This window comes from Talaromyces amestolkiae, assembly GCF_001896365.1.
Source record: "Talaromyces amestolkiae strain CIB chromosome Unknown scaffold19.1, whole genome shotgun sequence".
In the NCBI taxonomy this organism is placed as follows: Eukaryota; Fungi; Ascomycota; class Eurotiomycetes; order Eurotiales; family Trichocomaceae; genus Talaromyces; species Talaromyces amestolkiae.
In genome coordinates this window covers 2,136-25,304 of record NW_024468055.1, presented here as the reverse complement: position 1 = coordinate 25,304, position 23,169 = coordinate 2,136, and the positions used below count along the sequence as shown (strand labels likewise).

Genomic DNA, 23,169 nt, shown 5'->3' with positions numbered 1-23,169 from the left:
CACTGGTCACTGTGAAAAGAAGTGTAAGCGTCGAGAAAAGAATGTTAGATGTTGCAGATACTTACAAAATATAGTAGGGCGCGTAGTAAATAAAGGCGACCCCACAGCGGGGCATGGTATTAATCTATTAATAGTGTACATAGTATGCTATCGGCTGTAGGACCAGGCGAACAAGACGAGTCAATGCCGAACTCTAGAGACTAACTAGCGAAAAAAGACACAAAGAATTGCGAACGTGGTATCATTAATGTGCCTATCGTATGACGACCCAGGTCACACTCCGTCGCCTGACTCCCAGCTCCTTTGCTCAACATCATACTCTCGCGAATAATCACCGAATTCTGCGAAAACTTTTCCAATCATATCGGTATATCGCCGGAATCCTCTGAATCCTTCGAACATGGCCTTGGTGTAGTCCCAATACTCGGGATAATATCCTGATGTTTCCCAGTCCACAATCCCAGTCACCTCCCATCCACGGCTTCCATCCGGCTGGATTACTCGATCGACGAGTATATTGCGAGGATTAAGATCTGCATGTGTAAATACTATTTCGTGTCCACGTCGAGCAGGTTCGTCTGAGAATCGCAAGGTTTGACTGAACGCTGCTTCGTCCTTGAAAGGTCCAACTGGCTGTCCGCCCTGGATCCGTGGGTCATGACAGGCTTCACCAAGGGTGTTACAGATTGCCATCTCTGGATTGACTGTTCTAGGAATATTTCGTAGCTGGGATAAGTAATCTTTCAGCTGATAAGAAATCTGTTCGAGGTCGAAATCTGACAGAACCTCGAGGCAGCGCGATAGGGGCTGACCAGGAAGTCGTGTAGTAAGTAAATACGCCTCGGGAGAAGAGAATGGATCGTCTAAAACAGCGGGCTTGATTGCCAAATCGAGAGAGCGTGGAACTGGTATTGAGGTATTCTTTTGAACCACTCGCAATGCATTGAACTCGTTGCGAAACGCCTCAACGTCTCCCTGAAATTTGAGGTATAGTCCGAATGGAAGCCTCTGAACGGTTGAGTAGTTGTTCGGTGTACCGTATATGCGCTCTCCAAGTCGTCGCATGACGCCATAGCCAGCTAATCGCAAATTCACTGGAAATACTGACCAGATTGCACCAAAAACACCTGCGAAATAACCTGTCATAGAGAAGATCCCTCTACGTAATCGTTGAAAGGGTAGGAAGAAAAACGAGACAGATCGCCATAGTAATGAACCTGAGACACGAGGCAGGCGATCTGCTGCAAATTTTTGAGTCAGTTCGAGATACCGTACGCTCTTACAAAGTCGGGCATGAGTGCCGATAAATCTGGGATCTATCTTCTCGGTGCCCAACCGTGAATGGTCGCCTAGTAGTGGGTAGACACCGTCGAGAGGTATAGGTTCCTCTGGCCCCATGAGCACATGTCTAACCTCGTACTATCGGATATAGTCAGGGGTTAAAAAGTCTTGAAGAAAGCTGATGGTACTTACCTCGATAAGAGATGGTTGAAGTCTATCCAGCCTGATAAATCCCCGCGCAAAAACATCTGTCACGGATCGTCGAATCAACCAATGGTTGGAATATGGTCCGATGCGACTGGCACTCCTAATGTAAGAAAGCCACCAGTCTCGATATTGAGGACCAAAGAATGCTCCAAGCATCTCAGAGATATGTGCCTTTTTCGAGTTCGTTAGCCGTCCACTCCGGAAGATCCAAGTACTAGCCACATGCCTTTTGCGTATCCCATCCCAAGGGAATCGGAAGGATGGACGCAACTACAAGAGGGTCCCAAAATGTGCCTTTTCTGCCAGTCGCACAGCATCTCAGTCCATCCCTTCGAATAATAGCACTTTTAGCTGATTCCTCGGGCCGCGCCGGAGGGCAACCACTTTCAGTAACTATGCAATAATTAGCGGGAGTTACTTAATAAAATTGAAAAGCACATACTGCAGTTAATTATGTAGGTCCAATCAGCTACTATAGAAGAAGGATCTTCGGTCGATAGCCTCTCCTTCAAATAGTGGGCTGCATGTACCGGGCTGAGAGCTTCGGTGACAAAAGATGCGAGTAATGGACCACCAGGATACGGCAATTCAACGTTCTCAATGAGAGATAGCGTTCCATTTACAACGGGATTATCGGAACTCATGGCCTGATGTAGAGTGTTTTGGTTAAATCAGGAGGAGTTGTTCATGTTGAGTACGCGTCGGGCGAGAATGGCGCTTAGTTGGCCGCGGAGATAAGATGGCTGTTGAACAAGAAATCACGTGATACGAAGCGTCACAAGCAGCCATAATAGAATACATTCAAGTCCGTTACAATATTGCCTTTATTAAGGGGATCTCCTTTTTCGTAAAGAGAAATTACAGCTCCGTCAATGACGTTAATCCACGTGACTTTTCACATGTTTATTGCGCGAAATGTATTCGGGATAGCTTCATATGGAAAAGAGTCCATATATGTCCCCCGATTTACATCAAGCTGTGAGTGAAGACGTAAGTATCAGAGGGTTGATGTCTCCTGAGTATCTCGAGCGCGCTCGTATCCCTTCATCATTGGGAACGCTGAGATCTACATAGGTATGCTATGCTGTCCACCTTTGATATCTTTCAACCGTAATTCTTCGGCTTAACAAGGCTGTAGCTGCATTCACAGGCCTATAGGTATGAAATCGTGGACCATTCTCCAGGTTTCATTGGACAAATCGTGCTCATTCCGCGATATATGTAGGTAGGTCTGGCCAGGTCGAAGATGGGACCTTACAATATCTTCTTCCGTCAATCCAGGAGGAAGATTGTCGCCTAGTCGGAAAGCACCATGTGGCCGGATGCGGGCATCCTGGGGGATGACGGTAACTGCCGTTGTTTCGGTTTCCAAATCTGTTAGTGGGGATGATAAGCCTGTGGCAACTTCGGACTCTAAAATGCTGAAGGGACTGCTTGATACACTACTGCCATGAGAGTAGGACTCAAAATCAGTAAACTCGTCGAATGGTTGTGGTGACGTGATATTGTCAATGCCTTTGGCTGCATTCGTCGTTGTTGCAGATGTCTCCTCTAGCATCATAATCAATTCGATGAGAGCAGCTCCCTGGTCTCGCTGAGAGAGCCCCTGCACTTGATGTGTTCGACGTAATAGAGCAAGTGCCGCACGACGAATTGTTGGTTCACGACACCTCAGACAAGTAAACCAAAGCGGAAGACCGAGACTGAGTTCAAATGTGTACGGCGCTTGCGTGCCGTCATTCCGCGCCGAATGATTGATAGCAACAGCGGCTTTTTCGACTATAGCTTGGAAATTTCGTATGTAGTTGTCGGTCGTAATCCGTAATGGAGACCCACAGACCGCGAGGATGACGTATAGCATCTCGTAGTAAGAGGAAAGAAGGGCGCTGATGCTGACATGCAATGGTGATAAATCGCCTCTTTTGCGCAAGGAACCCAACAAATCAGTGAAAGCAATATTCCAGCTCTCTAGCCTGGCTGATAGTGTTTTCTGTTGAATTGCCATATCTTCTGATATTTGCCAAGCACGTGAATTTTGTAGATATTGCTCGCAAGTCATTTCGAATAGCGAGATCTCCGCGGATAGCATGACAATCGCTTCCCGAGCGGACTTCAGAGTGGGATATTTCTCTGGCAATGTCAACGTGTACTCAGTCTCCTGCACCATGGTGATTGCCAAACTCCAAATATTCCGGGGGGAGAATGATGCCAATCGGATGAAAATCGGGATAATTGTATCCCTCAGCAACGAAGCCTGCGTCGCTGTTAAGGTCCCGCTGGACTTTTGTGCCCATAAAGTAAGAATAAGATGGACGCCTTGTCCATAGAGGTGCGTCGCTTCTTCCAGACCGCCCAAGATGGACTCGATACATATAAAAAGAACGCATGTGATCAAGCAAACAAATGAATCAACGCCACCACGTTCGATTCCTTGACGAACAGCGGACACTGAGCGTGAATACCAGTCCAATGCATCTTGTTGGGGTTGGTTAGAAGCACGAGATTGACCCTGGCGAAAAGAAGTGAGACTTGAAGACGAGTCATAGGTGGGACTCTCGAATAAAGAACTTATTGCAATCATAGCATCCCACACGGCAGGTTCGCTCCGGCAAATCTGCGGGACTGTGGTCTTCCAGAAATCAGCATCAAGTCCACCGCCGATGGATGTGGCAGCGTGTTGAAAATAGTAGGCGAAAGCGCGACGCTCTCGTGATCCTGTATTCGGTGATGGAGAAAGAGATACATGAGGAGTAGATGTCAAGGGAGGTGTGGAGGTATATGTGCGGATAATAGTACTTGCGTACTCGCACTTGCGACCTGTGCTACTACATCGCAAACACAGTGGCTTCTCTTCTCCGCATTTCACTTTTCGTATCCTAGATATATATCAGCGACATTTCCAAGTACAACACAGAAACTGACACTCACTTGCAGGTTATACATCCGAGTCTTGATTTCAGGGGCTTGATAGAGCCATTTCGTGACGTGAGCGACATTTCGGCTTCATTCCTACGCCTGGGGCCTTGACCCGGTATATCTTACGGAACGCAAATTGGATGCCAAGGTATCAACGGCGACACGATAAATAAAGTATGCGGGCCTAGTCTGTTAGAAAGATCGTGTATTATCGACTTTCTTCTGATGGCAGTGTCATTTAAAGATTTTGAAACACGTTTGAGCTGATCAGCCTTAACAACACCGGATTATTGCTGACCCGAGATCTTGCCTGACATGGACTAGCACGCCTTGGCATTTGCGACTCAGAGGAAGTTTGAGAATCAGCCCTTACCACGTGATATGTAGCAAGTGCTTGAGTCACGTGATCGAGAAGCCCTAGCCCTCATTCTCTATCGCTGGACCGTGATTACCTTCAGCACAGTATCGCTAATCTACTGCTCCGGCATTTGGTCGATGAAAGCAAGGACAGGTTTTATTTTTTCCGGGGTTATCTGGGGTGGATAGGCGCAATGCATGCGGTCTATACAAATGTTCGCGGTCCTCCGATCTGGGAAGAGTGTAATTAGTGGATACTTTTTACATGTAGCTAGGCCCCACAGCTCGATTAGAGAAATCTCGAAAACCTCAAAGGCTCACAGCAAGATGTCTGGATTTAGGGAGATTGCAAGAATGTTTCCTGGTCGATTTTGACCACCATGTGGGAAGCTTATCTATCCTTTGACGGACACCGGGTTGGCCGAATGGAATTGAACTATAGATATTGTGATATATATACTGCGTTAAGGTCTGGTTGAATGATGTGCCATCTTGACTAGAAACACCAAACAAAATTATTGTGCCTTAAATTTCAACATGAGAGACAGTGTCCAAATGCAGCCTGCTGTACAGGTTATGAGCCATGATCAAGACCCCAAAGTTGCGGCTTTGGCCAAACATGGTGACGTTGCTCTTGGTTTCCTTGAGACACACGAACCAGTGGTCTTTACTCCGGAAGAGGAAAGAAAGGTCGTTCAGAAGATTGATCGAGTGTTAATGCCGCTAGTGAGTGAAAGTTGAACTATACGCCATACAGCAATGACTGCTATTCCTCTGATCGGACTGCACGATTGACCAATTGTGTAAAGATGGTCATCAGCTACACGATTCAGTATATGGACAAGAGTGTCATGGCCCAGTCAGCTGTTTTTGACCTGATGTCCAGCCTTGGATTAAAAAACCAAGAGTATTCATGGTGTGGGTGAGTCTACTATTCTCCGATAAAAAAAACCTCCGATTTTCAACACGAGCATTAAACTGACACTTTCAGTTCCATCTTTTACTTCGGGTACCTCGCTTTTCAGCCATTCGCTGCTCGTTTACTGGCTTKGATGCCCCTAGGACGATTTGTCGCGTACACTTCAATCGTATGGGCAATAATTTTGTTCTGTACAGCCGGTGCTTATAATTTCTCTGGCATGATGGCAGTCCGATTCTTCCTAGGTATGGCTGAAGGTGGTATCTCACCCGCCTATGTTTTGATCACAGGCACCTGGTACAAGAAGAACGAAATTCCCTTGCGCATCACATACTGGTACTGTGGAAACGGGCTCGCAATCATAATTCAGTCGTTCATCGCTTATGGTATCGGCCATATCAACACCGGTATTGCAGTCTGGAGATGGTTCTTTATTATATTTGGCATTCTTGGTCTGGCCTGGGCCGCTGTCCTGTGGAAGTATATGCCAGACACTCCTCTAACTGCCAAATTTTTCAATGATCGTGAAAAGGCCATCGCTGTGGAGCGTCTTCGTGAAAACCGCACCGGTATCGCCAACAGGGATTTCAAGAAGGATCAATTCATTGAAGCTCTGACTGATCTAAAGGTCTGGTATGGGTTCTTGTACGCAATCGCCTGCGTTACCCCTTCAACGTCAGTGGCCAATTTCGGTGGCCTCATTATTAAAGGCAAGTTTCTAAACTAGACATGCGTCATCAAAGTCACCTTCTAACTTAATAATGGCAGGCTTCGGTTATGGCAGCTTTGAAACATCACTCCTCAATACACCACTTGGCCTAACGGAAATAATCGGTTTGCTGGTGACTGGCTATGTCACCTTTTACTTCCGCAATACTCGCTGTTTGATGCAGTTTATTTGCAACGTGCCTTCTGTCATTGGTGCTGTGCTTGTTTACACCCTGCCGAAATCTAATCAAGTAGGCCGGCTCATCGCTTTCTATTGTACTAATTTCACAAACGGCTCTCTTCCCATGATGTTCTCTCTTACAACGACAAATATCGCTGGCCAAACAAAACGCGCTACAGCCAGCGCTATTATGTTCCTAGGTTATTCTGTTGCATTCATAATTGGCCCCCAATTCTTTCTGACCAAGGAGGCTCCTCAGTATCCTACCGGTTTCAAGGAGATGATGATCTTGTATGCTGTCGCTTGTCTTACTCCAGGTCTATATGCCATGTATGCAATGTGGTTGAACAAGCGCAAGGCCCAGAAGCTACAAGAGATGGGCGATGCAGATATCCATATTGAAAACGAAGAATTTTTCGATATGACTGACAAGCAGCAGCGGCATTTTGTGTACTCGTATTAGGTCGACTCGGACAGATATTTTCACTGGAAGCTACTATATCTGCAAGGACCAGGTCAGATGGATGTTTGTTGAAAATTGGTATTTCCGATAGTGGCTAAATGTTGAGGAAGTCAGGGTTGAGACAATACATGTAAAGATATTGTACGACTCCTTCGCAATTAAATAGCCGAATGACAAATCTGTAGAAATAGGTTCGAGCAATATGAAAAGTGGTTTAATACTGCTTTAACAAGATCAAGTAACACCTGGGACGATGTACCATTCTGGGTCCCATTGGAAAACCTCCATACCGTCAAACAGAGGGTTTTCCAAAAATTGCGACCCATCAAAGAATTCGAAGGAAAAGTCAGCATCCACTCCTTGGTTCCACGTTAGTGGCCCATCCGAAAAGAGCAAACCGTGTATCTCTTCAGTAATCGCAATGTCTTCGAATGAAAGATACAGTGGGTCTGTGCCTGCGGCGATAGCGGAAGCAACTTTTTGAACCAAAGGTCTCAAACGATCAGCGCATGCAGCAGCTTCATTCCAACGGTGGCCAATTTTTGCGAGAGTTTGAACGCATTTCGGAAGAGAGTTCTCGATCATCTCCTTGATCTGATCTACAAGCAAAGGCGAGTTGCGAGAAGACCAACAGGCCTCTAAGGAAATCACCACTGTCTCAAACAGAATGTGCACACCGTGCCATGGGTAGAATAACCTTCGACGTCGTTCCTGACCTAGATAGTCCTCGATTAGTGCAAAAGAAGATTCGAGAACAATACGGTGGTCTTCAGGAGTCCTCGTTCTTAGTCGAGGTGTAGGCCGATGGATTCGCACTAGGAGATGATAGAATTGCACATGCTTAAACTCTAGCATATTGTATTGCGTCCATGACTGCGCCTTCTCGTACCACGTCGATAATCGGTCTGAGATGTTTTGAATCCAAGATTCAAAATCCGTACATCGAAAGTTCTGCAAGTCCTCTTGCAAATGGAGGACTCGGTGGACTTCGGTTTCTAGCGCTCGATATAAGTAGATGTGAGTTGCGGATGACTTTTTTCTCACGTCATCTTCGGTGGATAGAAAGGAGGGTACATCGCCCGTGGGTATTTCCAACTACAATAGTAAGTAATGCGAAATGCGAACGAGTGAGCGAATATTCGCCTACCTTATTAGAAATTGCTTCTTCTGCGAACGATAATGGGAGTCGAAGATTGGTACACATCGATCTTTCCATCCCATATGTAACCCAAAACAGGTCTGAGCGTAGTTGCTTTTGCTCCGAATTCAAGCCGTCCGGGCTTTCTCTATATAGTCCCAAATTTAGGACAATTCTAACTGCATTAGCTATGCATGTCCAATTGTCCACTCTTTCCGGGCACATGTGAGCGTAGTGAGCTAGGAGTAATGATATCTGCAGGGCTTGTATCTCACTATGCTCCTGTAAAGCTTGTAGATGATTGCGCGCAGAATTAAAGAAAGATTCCGATGCCGCTCGGGCTTGATCCTCAGCTTTCCAGGTCAGGGTTAATGCCGAGATAGCCAGGGCAATAAAGAAAACAAAATATTCGAAGTGGCCTAGTCCCGAACTGCTTGCTATCGCTTGAGGAGGTGAGGATTTGGTATCTTCCAATTGTATTTCTTGCGAGTTCATCACAATGTTCTCCAACATCGCTTTCGGCACACAGGGGTACTGTGGCAGATGCGTCTCGACATAGTTCTCCATCATCTGCTGGATAGCCAGATGCGGCACACTGCTAATATCTATAAGGGTATTTGAAGAGTGTCCACTGTATCGATCCGAAGCCCAAGATTTATCTTTGGATACTAGTTCTTCGGCAGAGATATGACCTCGTTCTCGCACAACGGCAAGCGGTGGGCATGAGGGCCGAAAGAAAAGATTTGGTGAGACTTTGGAGCGGAGGAAGGACCCCGCGCTTGGAACTCCGAAGGAAATAGTAGCTTGTGCTATTCTAGAGGCCATGGAATAGGGTACATTTTGAGGGACGGTTCGAATTGCAAGCACTTTGGTTTCGAGTTCCGCTACACGAGCTTCAAGTGATTTAACTAAGCTTGGAGGGAGTCAGTAGTGGTCTTTTGAGATAGTAAAGGCGGAAATCTCATGAAGACCTACCTTCTTGGAACTGCCTTTCTCGTTGCAGGGTCAAATCCCAAACAGGTCGCGTTTGCTGATTTGCATGTCGTGCAAGCAGGAAACTTGAAATCACACTAATCGTTATTTAAATAAGTGGAGGTACTACATAAAGCCTTTGAAAGAAAACACCATACCTTGGTTTTGCGCTTCCGGCAGCGAACGCACACCTTGGTAGACCGTCGCTGAGATCGCTGCATTGTGGGCTATATCGGTATATTGTATTATGGTTGAATGTTCCTACATCTCGGGTTTGTTATATAGTCAATGTTATCTACAGCATCATCAAGAACAGATATTTTCGCATAAATTGAAGTGATCCCAAGCAGAGGAGGAACGGGGAGTTCTTTCCCTTTTCCGGCCGGAAAGAAACCCGAGCCGCGCCACGACCCCGTGACGCGTCGATTCACGTGCATTCTTTCGGGTTCTCCGTCTAAAAGTTGGCTCCATTTTTGAATGCAGACTTACTGAAGCAAGACTCACTATAAGCTCATCCTGGTTCATAACTGTTTAGTCTATACTTGTCGGTAAAGCATAGGACACGAATCTGCTTGATTGACTGAGTCAAGGCTTAACTTCCACTATTCGTGTCATGCTTCGACGAGATTGCTCGTCGAAGCTGCAGCGTAATGTTGCAAACATGCACACGATGTCGGTCTAGACGCATTAAAGTATGTGGTCTTCCAGGTGGAGATGGCCGACAGCGATTTGACGATTTACGACGAATTAGTGTGACTCTCTTCTTCCAGCATGCGCGAATTGCGCCAAAAGCGATTTAGAATGCACCTTCAGAGACGATGCTCTTCAAGAAGACGTTCCTCGAAGGTATGTATACAAGTTCGCCTAGATGGACTTTGATCTTGATCATTTTCGCTTACGTGGAACAAGTTATGTTAAAGCGCTTGAAGATCGGATCCAAGAGTTGGATTCTCAACTGGCCCTGCATACAGAAAGCCCCATACCAAAGTAAGAGATGAATCCCCTGTAATTGCTCTCTTAATTAAATTATCAAAGAAGCATTTTTCAACACGATGGAGTATCGCCCGTTTCAATCGGAGCTCGCCATAAGCCGATGCATGTCTTGATGCCCGGGCCTAGACAGGATCTGTATCTGGACACTTCGTTTCCATCACGCATCACAAATGTCACTTTTGAGGTGTTGTTGCAATCAAAAGACGTTGAAATACCAGATTTCCCTGATGTTGAGTCTGTTATTCCGGAGATTCTTCAGTCTGATAGGTCTCTTATCACTCCAAGCATAGTGCGCCATCTTCTCGCTCGCTATGACCGCTGCATTCGGCCCCAATATGACGCGATTGCTTTGGAGATCCCATCGTACGATGGTGCAAATTTGAAGAAAGTGCCAGCCGATCCAAAATTCAAGATTCTCATGGCTTGCGCTATCGCCGCTGCTTGCGAATCTTATAAGGCTCCTATCTGGAAATCAATTGCATATATCTGCCGGGAGTGGGCTAACGACCTCACAACAAGTATTCTTTCGGCAGCAGACAGAGAATCATTGACAGCAACGTTACTGCTCCTCATATATGAGCTCGCAGACTCAAGTAGAGGGGCGACTTGGGAGTTGCTTGACCTAGCTGTACGAATATGTTTGCAGTTGGGTTGGCATCGTACAGATCATGGTAAACAAAGTAGTCCTCATTCCATGGATGGCATGAACCCTTTAAATTCGATCTCGTGTGGACCAGATGATGTCCAATTAATGTCGGTAATAAAGAGCATCGACGGGTAGGTACAATAAAAATAATCACCTTGGCCCATTCGCCTATTGACGCTTCGCAGATCTTTACGAACAATCTTCGGTCGACCAAATATGTTGAATGGATCTCAACTACCTTCAACATCTGATACCGAGTATATACTTTCAACTTATATGCGGTTGTCTCACGAGATATACGATACAGATCAGCATTACGAGAACGAAAGTTGTCCGTTTACTGGAGAAATCTATCTGTTGATGGGGGTCATGGAAGGGTTCAAAGATCAGCAGCCAGTGGTACTAGAAACGTGGTTACTATTTCTTCCTGTCTGTGTTAGACACAAACAGTGTGTTTTCTGTTTTCAAGAAGCAGACGAGCCCATTGCCAGGGGCATGCGATCCCTGAGACACCGAGTGGTGGTTGCTGCATCGAAATTGATCTCAAATGTATATGAAATGGCGATAGCTCGAGACGGATTCGTCCCCCCTCTCATAGCAAGCGCACGGGCCTTTGTCTCTGGCTGCTCAATCGCAACTGCTATAACAAAAAGATGGACAACACCACAATCCCACATCAGAGACCTAGCTAGATGCACGGAAATACTCACTCTTTTTGCACCGCACTGGAAAGGTGGACATCGATATCTGGAAATATGGAGGAATATCATCGACATTCTCGACACGAATCAAACGTAGATGCAAGATCCCTTCTTTGTGGCACGATTTCTACGCTACTTAGCACCGCCTAATTCGTCGGGGATGCTTTCGAAAACTGTCTAAAGCACGACTCACTAGAAACTCGCCACATTTATCCGAAATCCTGAACACTCGACGGTCCTAATTTGGGAACATCTGGTGACCCAGGCTATGAGGTGTCATGGATGTTCATGAAACCTGAAGGACGCGAGCCAATGATTTGTGACAAGTCTCGGTGTATCCCAATAGGCATTTTCAAGGCTGATTCGGTAAGATCGAAGGAAATGGCTATTTCCTATGCTCCTCCCGCTCATTGTACCAAGCGAACTTTGATTGTCTGGATAACATTGATGATGAGCAAGGTGTATCATGCAGAATACTCCATGGCAGAACTATGACCATGACTGGCCATTTTTCTGTATCCAACGGGTAAAAATGTCCCATTTTACTCCAAGGAGACAAACACGGTGTTGTCCAGGGTCTAGGCGTCGATCAACCTGCTTCGATACTTTCAAGATGGGTTTCTTGTATATGTTGATCCATACTGCAGTTTTATATTCGGAAATTTCGTCATTAATCGTTGAATTTGATTTGGTGGACTCCTGTACCTCTCGGATACTGAATTTCGTCATTATAGCCTTGTGTCAAAGAAGTGCGGGCTTGTCTCGGCAGACTGAGTCGCGAACAACTGTAATATCATTTTTCAAAACAGTTAGTCAACGACCAATTCTTGTAATTGTAGTATTATAGAACGATGTATCTTCATAAGTCAATCCGCGGACCTGTGCCATAATTCGGTATCCACAGACGGTCTAAACCGTGGCAGATGGAAGGAAATGTCATGCAACGAGATAATGAAATTGATTGAGCTCTACATGAAACCAAAGACGTAGATGACTCAGTCGGGGTCCACCTTTTTTGAAGTTGCGAATACGAGAGAGAGATTGATCAGTATCTAGGGTTACGAAGTATAGGTATAAACGAGAAGGTACACTGTATAGGTCTAAGAGCATAAGCTTGTTGGCCATAAGTAGGTAGCTGTCTTATATGTAGTCTGCTCAAGTGATTATATTTAGATTGGTTTACTGTCAATCTCAAGAGTTATTTGTAAGCCTGTGTTTCCTCCAAACAAACACGAACGAAACAGGAAGGGCTTGCAATATCGTTCTAAGTTATCAACTCCAAATATATAACATGTGATTAGTTTCAATGGTTCCAAGAACAGAAATGTATCCACGAATATAAACCAAGTAAGTTCATTGAGCTTGTCTCATCTAGTCGGAATTAGAGGTCACACCCTTGAGAACCAGTAATCGACCACCTTCTGCACGTATGACTTTCCCATCCATAAAGGAACCGGCTTTACTCATCAACCAGAGTGCAGTTCCCACCATATCCTCCTCATTGCCAGCTCGCCTAGCGGGGGCTTCTTCCGCAAGTCGAAGATTAGATGTTCCATCATCTGGCGTCATCCCAGATGGAACAATTCCAGGCGAAATAGCATTGACACGGACTGATACCTAGGTTAGATGGAGATCGTGGAGTTGGGAAGATTTCGTCGAATGATGGGACTTACTGTAGAAATCTGCAAACTCTGCCGCCATTATTCTCACAAGGTGGTCTACCGCGGCCTTGGATGTCTGATAAATAGGAACAAATTGATGATTATGAACACTGGCCGGACTGCTAAACATAATAACACTACCCCTCCCATCGCCTTTCACAGCAGCTGCTCCCAGAAGGGTTACCAAACCAGCTGTCAAGTAGTATGGGGCAAGGACGTTGACGCGGAAGACTATCTCCCATCCTTGATATGGCGCAGAAAGAGTGGCGGCTTCGAGCTTGCTGAGCCCATCTCCAGGGGTATAGGTAATATTGTTCATGAAGCGTATTCCAGCGCAATGAATCAAGCAATCGAGATAACCATGGGAGGATTTGATAGTCTCAACTACTTTTTTGACCCCTTCTTCACTTGAAAGATCCCCATGGATTCTTCTCACTCATTAGTCCAATCTAGAGCAAAAATCTGTGGGGATAATATCGAACCCACGTTTGAACTTTTAAAGAAACCCAGCCAAATGTTGGGGCGAGCCCTTGTAGCTCGGTTTTCACTTGTTCCAAAGCATTTTTATTGACATCTATGAGAATGGTGTTGGCGCCATTGATTGTACAACCTCGTGCGAGCATATGACCAATTCCACTAGCTTGTCGTTTGTTAGAGATTATGGAACTAATTCTTCTCGTTACACATAGGTCTTACCTGCTCCTGTGATTGCGACCCAATGATCCTTAACGGCAAAGAGCTGGTTTATCCTCAAATTATCGTTCATGTTGGCTTACAGAAGAATTGTGAAACTAAGATAGAATGCGATTGTTTCATTAAAGAGCTGCTCACGAAACAGATATTTTCAACGCGTCGAGAGTCGGTAAAGGTCTTCAGTAAGGCGTAAAATTTACCCAATTACTTGACGAGCTAATAATGATCAACTTGATTTTTTATTCTGGCTCAATTGTTCTCCCCATAAGTCGGCGATCAGCTATAAAGGGTGGTGGATCTTTTGCACAGTGCCGGCGCATCTGCCCGTTGCCTCGTATCAATGCGACGCTCTACTCCGACACTCACAATTTCCATCGTCAGAAAGCTTGTCTCGCTGCTTATCGCCGTGGCTTAGAGTTAAATATTATTAGCGCGTAATTTATCTCATTGTACTTCACTTCCAAAGATAAATCCCAAATATGGTAGAACAACTGGCACACTTTCACAAAACATTCCGGTCCTTACAATTTAACAAGTTTGTCCAACAAGTCATGCCATCAACCAACTTCATGACCGGGATAATCGTGCCTAATGGGTTTGCTGTGCTTGGCCTGGCGACTTGTGTCATTGGCATCGCCGTTGTGATATTTTTGCGCTTCTTTTATATTGATTTCCCAAAGATTGAAGGAATTCCGGAAATACCAAACGGGGACCTTCTTGCTGGCCATTTGTATCAACTTGATGATGATCACGCTACCAAATCAGAAACATGGGCGCGTACATACGGCTGGCCAGTTTTCCAACTGAGAATGGGTAGACGGCGGGCAATTGTACTCAACTCTTTTGAAGCTGCTCGGGAATGGATGGTGAAGAATCAGACTGCGACCCTGGATCGACCATGGTTTCATACGTTTCATGGAGTCATTTCGGCAACTTCAGGTATTTGAAAATAAAGAAACATTACGGAAGTGCATGGCAGGGCGATATTGATTTTCTTTTTGTATAGCTGCAACGATTGGAACCAGTCCCTGGGATGAACGGACCAAGAAGCAGAGACGTGTGATAGGCTCATTTACTACAGGACCATCCATTCAAAAGCTGCGCAATATGTTGGATATGGAAACGTGCGCTATGATTTCGGCAATATATTATGGCTCTGACAAGGGTACCAATGAGATTATGCCTCATATTTACCAGAAGCGGCTGGCATTAAATTTGATGACCATGTTCTGTTACGGAACACGATTCAGTACTACTACCGATCCAATGCTCCTCCAAATTCTTTCAGATGCCAGCACCATTGCGAGGTSGAGCCACTAAATTCCTATTCGATGAGCATAGCTGATGGTGTTTAGTTTTCGATCCACAAACTCTACTACGCAGGATTTCATCCCTCACCTGAGATATTTTGCAAGGAATGGACGAAATGAAACAGCTATTAAAGTCCGAGCACGCAGGGATCAGTGGTTAGCGACAGCTCTGAACAAGGTACGCGACACGGTAACGTTATTCTCGGGAGATAGGAAAAGTGTGGCTGCTATGCTACTTACTGATAATCAAGAGGGGTTGACTCCCCGTATGTATTCATACTATATTCGCTTGCAATAGACTGAAGCTAATCTGTGCAGTTGATATCAAGACTATCCTTGGTGGTCTCATGTCTGGAGGTTTCGAAACGGTATTTTCAACAGCCATTATCACTATTGGCATGTTGTCAACAGCCGAGGGCCAGTTGATTCAGCAGAAAGCATATGAGAATATCATGTCATTTTATGATACGGCTGAAGAGGCTTTCGAAGCTTGTGTATCCGAGGAGAAGTGTGCTTATATCTGTGGCTTGGTGAAAGAAGCATTACGATTCTATCCCCCACTCAAGCTTCTACCAGCTCGACAAACCTATAAGGAGTTCAACTACCATGGAGCGGAGATTCCCAAAGGCGTTTTGGTTTATATGAATGCCCAAGCAATCAATAGAGGTAAAAACTACTTTTCTCCCGAACTGGCAATCTTCGACCCTGACTGACTCTTCTAGATTCCACCACATACGGAGCCGATGCGGACCAGTTCCGTCCCGAACGTTGGGTTGACAAGACCTATGATGTTCCTCCACCATATCATTTTGCTTTCGGTGCCGGTGCGCGAATGTGTACTGCTGTGAATTTTTCAAACAGGGTACTCTACGCAATTTTCCTGCGTCTGATCGTCTCATTCAACATCACGGAGAGCAAATCCATGCCGGCCGACGTTCATTACATTAACTATAAGCGGGATCCAAGTGCATCAAATGCAGTTGCTTCGGACTTTAAGGTCAAATTTACACCAAGGTCGCATGAGAGCTTGGAGAAGTGCCTTGGCGAGTCTCAAGACAATTTGGCCGATTTCATGTCTAAAGACTCGGCCGAGGTTTTGTTGAGGTGATAGTAGTGTTTGGGAGATTTCATAGGTCAATAAGAGCTGGACTGAAGGCAGGCCCTCTCAAAATTGGAATATCAAATAACGATCGTCGATTGTAGAAATCAAATTCTGTCAATAGATGATGTATCTGTATAGCATTACATGCATTGAATGAGAGGAAACGACGATCTTTTCCTTTCCTAACTCTCTTACGGCATATTTTGAGACTGCCCTTTAGCTTTCCACACCTGGGCATCCTTCATAACAAAGTTGACCTTTCTGAGCGCATCAACAACATGTGCAGGATCTTCATCTAAAGCGATAATATCTGCTTGATTTCCCTCTTCAAACCATCCAAATCGTCTTCCACACAGATCGCCTCCACACGCTTCCCAACCGCCCACAGTGCATGATTCCAATACATCCGGAACAGGAATACCAGCCTCGATCATCAGTTCCAGCTCCCTAGCGTTGTCACCATGGGAATATGTCCCAGTATCTCCGCCGCAAGCTAAACGAACGCCGAATTTGTGGGCGCGTTTGACATTGTGCAGAATTTGATCAAAACGTTTTGCGTGCAGCTTCTCGGCAATGGCGAGCGTCGGCACAAGAATAACATTCTTCTCTACCATACGTTTGAACATCTCATCCGTGGTGTAATATGCATGTTCAATGGTATTAACACCTGCCTCGATAGCAGCAAGTGCTCCTTCAAGAGTGCAACAATGTGCGGACACAGGGGCACCAGCCAATGCAGCCTCGGAAACAATCATATTCATCTCTTCCTTAGAAAAGACCATATAATCTGGATTCGGGTCTTTTGGCGGATACAAGACACCAGGGATGTAAGGATGTTGTTGCTTGGGCGGTGCTCTCATGATTCTTCGTCTGTAGTCTGCAAAGAACTTGATGATGTCCGCACCGGCCGCGATTCGTCGTCTGACGGCTTGCCGACATTGCTCCACACCGTCTACAGCATCGCAGCCCGCTGGTACACAATGTCCACCGGCGCTGTTCTCTGTGCGGCACTCATACGAGCCGGTGCTGGCAAGCACTTTGGTAGCCACAAATAGTCTGGGTCCCGGTGTCAATCCACGAGCAATGGCATCTCGCAAATTCGCATCTGATTCCTTCATTCCTTCTGATCCCAGATCCCTGTGTAATTGATCGAAATTAGCTTACATACACTCTTTCTACTCATCCAAGCCTTCTAAACTCTCTGAAAGCCTACCTATATGTTGTGTAGCCCGCAAGGAGCGCAGTCCGGCAGTGGTTCACACCACGAATGACTCTTTCAGTCGTGCTTTCATCTCTTTTTTGTTGTAGAGCGCCAGCCTCGCTAAACTTGCCGATCAGTTTTATTTTCACCTGGAATAGGAACGGGGCTCCGAGCATACTCATAAGAGTGTAAGAAAACATGAGTATGGGCGTCTACCAGGCCCGGCATCACATATTTCCCGCGCAAATCAATATCTCCATCTTTCATGATCTCCGCAAAAGGTACATTCGCATCATCGCGGTCGAATACTTTGACAATAAGGCCACTAGCAGTGTCTACAGTGATAGAAACATTGTCGCGATTCGTCTTCAATGTCGGATCGAATAGTACCGATGTGTGTAAAGTGATTTCGGGCATGGCTTTCGCTATTCTTCTGTACTCGCTTAGATTTATTATTGACTGCGAAGAAGCAAACACACATTTAATAGTTTCTAAGATACAAGCAATTAAAACATACAGCAATTGACTGCAACAAAGATTGTACGTAATAAGATGCCTTATATGGTAAGTTAGAATCGAGTCGCTAGAACCCGTCGATAAGCACAATCCTCACGGTTTCCGCCGGGACTAGAATACTGATCGAACGTTCTGCCTTTCGCTATTGAAAATCGAGGTATCGCATATTTTCGCTTGTTGACTAAAGTTGACTCTCGTTGTTTGTCATTCTTCTTGAATGCTATATATGAGTTTCTGCTCACCATAATTCGGATTTGGTCCCAAACGCGAGGTATGCTCCTAAGCACATTGTGTGTTTTGACATTTAAACTGAAATTGAGATCATACAAAATGGTGACTGTGGATCGCATCGGAACTATATGTGAGAGATATCGATTGAGACATTTGAGAAAGTACTCAAGAAAAATTGATGTACAGTACAGAAATAGGTCTAGCCCTCAGGCAGGAATAAGGTCACGAGAGTTGCATTTACCTCGAGTCTATGCTGATACGTGGTTTTGTTTACTCATGAATTTCTTCACCAAGCTTATCCACCGCAGCTTGTCGTTCCTCAGTAACTTCCAACTGGCTGATGTTTTTAGGAACACCCAGTTTCTGTCTGATTTCTTCACCCTTGAACATGAGTACTACGATAGGTAGGAAGGCCGCTACGCTACCTAGCATAGCAAACATGAAAAAAGCCCATTGGTAGCCGATCTTCTTGCAAAGCAGAACCACATAGAAAGCGTACGTCATACCAAATGTCTGTCGGATGAGATTGATGAGTTGGGAAGTCTCGGAACCTTGTGCGCGGTACGAATCGATACTATATGTGTAGCAAGTTGTCGCAATAACTTGAAGTCCGAAGCACGCGATTGCCATTCCGAGAAGCGGGACGAACCAGAAAACATGATACTGAAGAGTAAAACCGTAGATGATCAATCCAGTAGGGACTAGAATTGCACCGGTCCAGATTGCCTTGAGACGCACTTCAGGCGGTGGGTTTCCGCCATTACGACGAGCACGGTTGACAATCGCATCGAGGACGACACCACCTGCAATTTCACCGAGAACACCTCCGATAGAAAGAGCACCACCATATGCGAGACCAATTTTGAGTGTATTCCAATGAAAGGCTTCGGAGAAGATACTTGCGACGGTGACCGCAGGGAGAATCGAGGCGAATCCGTATTGTGCGGCATAGTACACTGCTGGAAACAGGACGGAGGGGTATTTGGCCATCTTCAATGAAGGAATGACAAATTGGTTCCATTGCAGTTTGAGCTCCGGGAAAGATGAGTACAGCCTCAATCGAGAAAAGTAGCTTCGCGGGGTGAAGTCAACTTCTCTTTCATACTGAGTACGAGCAAGTCGGGTCGGGTCACGAATGTATAGAGTTTCCGGAAGCCCAAATGCGATCACGAGAAGCATCACACCGTCCAAGATAGCAGCAAATTTGAAAGTCCATCTCCAGCCAAGAAATTGGCCGATCAGTCCACCTACGATCGGTGCGATATGTGCTCCGGTGGTAAGAATGACAGTAAAGAGGCCCATTGCCCTTCCTCGCTGGTGATAGAAGAAAAGATCGACCACGGTGGCTGGTCCAAGACCCAGAGCTGCCGGCCAGAGACCATTGAAGACACGGGCAACAATTAATTGTGTAAAGTTCTTCGAATATGCCGATCCCAAAGCAGATGCGAAGCCGATGAGGGTCGTGAGGAGATAGATGGGTCTTCGTCCATATACGTTTGCCAACGGGATCCAGATAAAGGGTCCGATTCCGTTGAGTGCAATAACTACGGTGGTCTGGTAGGAGGCGCGGACTGTGGTGATACCGAATTCTGCTGCTAGAGGGCCGTATGCGGGGTTTATAATGGCGGTATTGAGCGTTCCGAGACTGGCAAGTAAACAAACTTGAATTAAAATAGCGATCTAGAGAGAATCGTTAGTAAACGAAATCCCAGAAAGAGCGTGTAATCCCACCTTCAACCAAAGTGGAAAATTCAATGGATCATTGGGGTCATCCGATGGTCTTGGAAGAAATGTATCTCGATTGTCGTCCGTTGCGACCATTCCCGTCTCTATGGTTTGGCTGTTGGGAAGCTCATTCTTCTCTTGCGACGCCATACTGGGTTGGGTTTTGTGCGAACAAACTCAAATGGTCGGGTGGCTGATTAAACTCGCAATCGGAGGATCAATGCGCAGCCAAATTGGCGATGAGATAAGAAGAATAAGAAAAAGCCAAGTGTTCCAAGTTCTTGGAATTAGATTGGGTTTATATGCGCCGAAAGCCCTCATGGCGGACTTCTCTCCGGCATCCGCAGCCGTCTATGGAAGAAAACAGAAAAATGTCCCAAGGTTTGTAAACTTAACGCTCCAGTTTTTATGACTCGCGACAGCCCACGTGTGATGAGTGGATCAATTAAAACCAATTAAGAAACGCTTAATCTTACTCATACTGCGGAGATACGACGACCTGTGAAGTGGGGTGTATTGCTTATTAAACTCCACCCGGGAAACCTCCGAACCTGTTGGGTTACAGTAAATATAGATCTAATAAACTCTATATACATTTATTGTTTTGTCCCTACGAATGATTCCCATGTCTGTATAAGACAAAAAAATTTGCAAATAGCTCTGTGGTCATAGGACCGATACCTAGAAACAATATTAAAAGCCAAGAAACCTGGAAGGTAGTACTATTCTGATAGTATCTCGTAAATTTTCTTAGTATCTTCCGACCTAGCCATTTTGGATCTTGCCATTTCCACTGGTGTCCGACCAAGACAATTTTCCATTGACCGGTCTGCCTGGGATGACGAGAGCTTATACCTTAGCGCTGGGCCGCCAAACTCGGTCGAGTTAATATTCCAGCCGTGATTGAGAAATTCTTGAAAAATAGGGAGATTATATTTTCGAGTAGCGGCGGTAAAAGTCTTGTAGGTAATATGAGCGCCGTTTGAGAGAAGGAACGCCGCAATTGGAGCGTGGCCTTTCAAGGTAACCTCGTAGAGTGTGTCATTCAGTTCAGCTTGGGATGGATTCCAATCAGAATCGAGTAATTTTTACACTTTATTCACATCACCGTCAGAGCAAGCAGCAACCAATGACTCTGCAGCCATGATCGCCAGCTTTACACTTGGAAGACAGTCGTTGGAGTTTCTATAGAGTGATGTCGCTGATACTACCCCTCTTTTATAGGGAAATAACTCCTTAGGCATAAGCAGGTGCACGGACCATATATGGGTGCCAAGACTTTAGTGTTACCTACGCTAGCTCCGGGTTCGGCGGGTTTCCGCGGTCTTGGCGTTGGAGCTTGTTACAACAAACTCAGGATCGGAATGCGGCACAGTCAGTCAAACAGTCCAGTGACTTGATGCATGAACATGTTAGTAAAATATTCGATAGCTCGTTTGATGCAAATACTAGAATGGAGTAGCTTTGACAAACATCCTCCTTCTATCAAAGACTTTCGGGATTTGTCAACAAATCTAAAGCAACCTGAGCGAGCTTGAAGACCAATACCATAGAGATACTAATTCCGCACAAGACAGCACGCGTCGAATCCATGCTTCCCAAGCCATTTATATTGTCAATCTAGAAGAGTTCTTGAATCGACACCCACATGTTCAGAACATCTACCGCGGGCTATGGCCTCTCAGGTTGTTGGCACTACTGCTGAGTTCAGGCTACACTTTTTCAAGGCGGATTGTTACCACTTTGTTTGTTATGCCACTCAATCTCTGGGCATGAGCCGCCATGTCACAAACTGGAATTTGTAATTCGCGTAGATGGGGTGTAGAGGCTTGGTAATTTTTCAACCACGCTTCTACTACGGCTAATAGATCGTCATCATCATCCCACCATCTGCACTCGTCATTCGTGGCTAGATTATCAGTAATAATCAACTTTTCGAGGCTTCGAGGAAGGTAATCCTCCATTCTGTTTATTGGGTTCGTGGACCATGTCCCAATAAGGAATATGAACGGCAGAGTGAGATTCTTTAGTCTTTTGAATCTGGCAAGCCCCTTCACAGAGCCTCGAATGGTCAATGGTAGTGGATCGGGATCATTCTCATTAACAGCCGAAATAGTAAGTTCAGTCAAGGTTTCCCGAACGTATGATATTGAGTCGGCAACCTGTGTTAAGTCTAGAATGCGCGTGTGATACGTTTGGTCGTAAATGTGCTCATAATAGTACCATTTCCAATGAAGTGATCGGAGCTGATCCGTTACCGAGAGTATCTGCCCAAGAAAAGGCTCCCGTATTCTCTCCAATTTCAATTCTCGAAGGCTCAATGGAGAAGGTCGAAAAATGCCTGGCCACGAAGAAGGTCGAAACATGCCTGGCCACGAAAACTCGAGTGGATTATCGATTGAAGCAAAAAGACGCTTAAGAGATGGCAGATAGAACATGGGGAGAATGTCCGCTGTATTCCTCGCATTATTGTTGAACCGAAACCGATCGACGGGTGATTGTAATGATACTGTCTCTAGATGACGTAATTGAAGTCTTAAACCACACTCATAGGCATCAGAATCAAGAATCGTCGACCGGAACACGAGACCTATAAAATGACTTTCCCAAAGGAAGTCACCACCAATGAAGAGAAAAGTAATAGTCAATGGCTGGGATAGTAGCACGGCGATAAATGCGTCCATCGTCCCAGTCCGTAGCTCTTCCAACCATGTCCAGCGGAAGGGGACTGCAGTATGCTCCACGAAGGAAAGAATCTCATTTAATTCGTTCTCCGTCACTTCTATTTTAGGAGCCCTCCTTTCCATGGTAGGATTGTGAAACCGAGATCCAGTCAGTGAGACTGTTTTGACATACGTCGCTAATTGAGGGCGGCGTAAAAGACTGCGCAGTAGTGATGTGACGGGATGAGGCTGCAATCTTTTCTCCCATGTGAAATTGATACTTCTATACAAGTATCGCTCCGCAATAATGCGCAAATTACTGTGCACAAGGCAAAGATTGATGAGGTCATTTCGGGATAAATATGAGAAAACAGACTGACATACTTCCACTGGACATCCAAGCAAAGAGTGAGCCTGTAGAGAGATTAGTGGGCATCGAAGTGTACAATAGACGCAGAGATCTTCTCACAGGTTGATAATCCATAGCGAGCAGATGTACAATTGAAGATCATTCAACTGTTGCTTGCAGGGAGAGCGATCCTTGAGGGGGAAAACGGGGTTGCCAAAGACAAAGCTGGTCCTTCA

The 23,169-nt window shown here is 45.5% G+C and overlaps 7 protein-coding genes across 7 annotated transcripts; 2 read left to right on the top strand and 5 right to left on the bottom strand.

Annotated features, from left to right (window-relative positions):
- Window positions 1-273: 273 nt before the first annotated feature.
- BHQ10_008342 (uncharacterized protein) lies at window positions 274-4,484 on the bottom strand (the record flags this gene model as incomplete). Its single annotated transcript, XM_040881137.1, has 5 exons — window positions 274-1,079; window positions 1,284-1,419; window positions 1,474-1,659; window positions 2,747-4,364; window positions 4,417-4,484. The coding sequence occupies 5 exons, from the start codon at window positions 4,482-4,484 to the stop codon at window positions 274-276; spliced, it is 2,814 nt and encodes a 937-aa protein (XP_040736844.1).
- Window positions 4,485-5,298: 814 nt separating this feature from the next.
- Window positions 5,299-7,032, top strand: BHQ10_008341 (uncharacterized protein; the record flags this gene model as incomplete). The annotated part of the gene is made up of 4 exons (XM_040881136.1): window positions 5,299-5,487; window positions 5,571-5,683; window positions 5,753-6,372; window positions 6,449-7,032. 4 exons carry the CDS (start codon window positions 5,299-5,301, stop codon window positions 7,030-7,032), a joined length of 1,506 nt encoding a protein of 501 aa, XP_040736843.1.
- A 234-nt stretch (window positions 7,033-7,266) lies between these two features.
- On the bottom strand, window positions 7,267-9,363 carry BHQ10_008340 (uncharacterized protein; the record flags this gene model as incomplete). The annotated part of the gene is made up of 5 exons (XM_040881135.1): window positions 7,267-8,127; window positions 8,180-8,318; window positions 8,394-9,083; window positions 9,146-9,240; window positions 9,301-9,363. 5 exons carry the CDS (start codon window positions 9,361-9,363, stop codon window positions 7,267-7,269), a joined length of 1,848 nt encoding a protein of 615 aa, XP_040736842.1.
- Window positions 9,364-12,853: 3,490 nt separating this feature from the next.
- On the bottom strand, window positions 12,854-13,909 carry BHQ10_008339 (uncharacterized protein; the record flags this gene model as incomplete). Its single annotated transcript, XM_040881133.1, has 4 exons — window positions 12,854-13,092; window positions 13,156-13,571; window positions 13,630-13,783; window positions 13,840-13,909. 4 exons carry the CDS (start codon window positions 13,907-13,909, stop codon window positions 12,854-12,856), a joined length of 879 nt encoding a protein of 292 aa, XP_040736841.1.
- Window positions 13,910-14,387: 478 nt separating this feature from the next.
- On the top strand, window positions 14,388-16,254 carry BHQ10_008338 (uncharacterized protein; the record flags this gene model as incomplete). Its single annotated transcript, XM_040881132.1, has 5 exons — window positions 14,388-14,775; window positions 14,843-14,960; window positions 15,192-15,412; window positions 15,465-15,812; window positions 15,869-16,254. The coding sequence occupies 5 exons, from the start codon at window positions 14,388-14,390 to the stop codon at window positions 16,252-16,254; spliced, it is 1,461 nt and encodes a 486-aa protein (XP_040736840.1).
- Window positions 16,255-16,439: 185 nt separating this feature from the next.
- BHQ10_008337 (uncharacterized protein) lies at window positions 16,440-17,866 on the bottom strand (the record flags this gene model as incomplete). Its single annotated transcript, XM_040881131.1, has 3 exons — window positions 16,440-17,385; window positions 17,462-17,569; window positions 17,628-17,866. The coding sequence occupies 3 exons, from the start codon at window positions 17,864-17,866 to the stop codon at window positions 16,440-16,442; spliced, it is 1,293 nt and encodes a 430-aa protein (XP_040736839.1).
- A 600-nt stretch (window positions 17,867-18,466) lies between these two features.
- Window positions 18,467-20,071, bottom strand: BHQ10_008336 (uncharacterized protein; the record flags this gene model as incomplete). The annotated part of the gene is made up of 2 exons (XM_040881130.1): window positions 18,467-19,876; window positions 19,928-20,071. The coding sequence occupies 2 exons, from the start codon at window positions 20,069-20,071 to the stop codon at window positions 18,467-18,469; spliced, it is 1,554 nt and encodes a 517-aa protein (XP_040736838.1).
- Window positions 20,072-23,169: the final 3,098 nt, after the last annotated feature.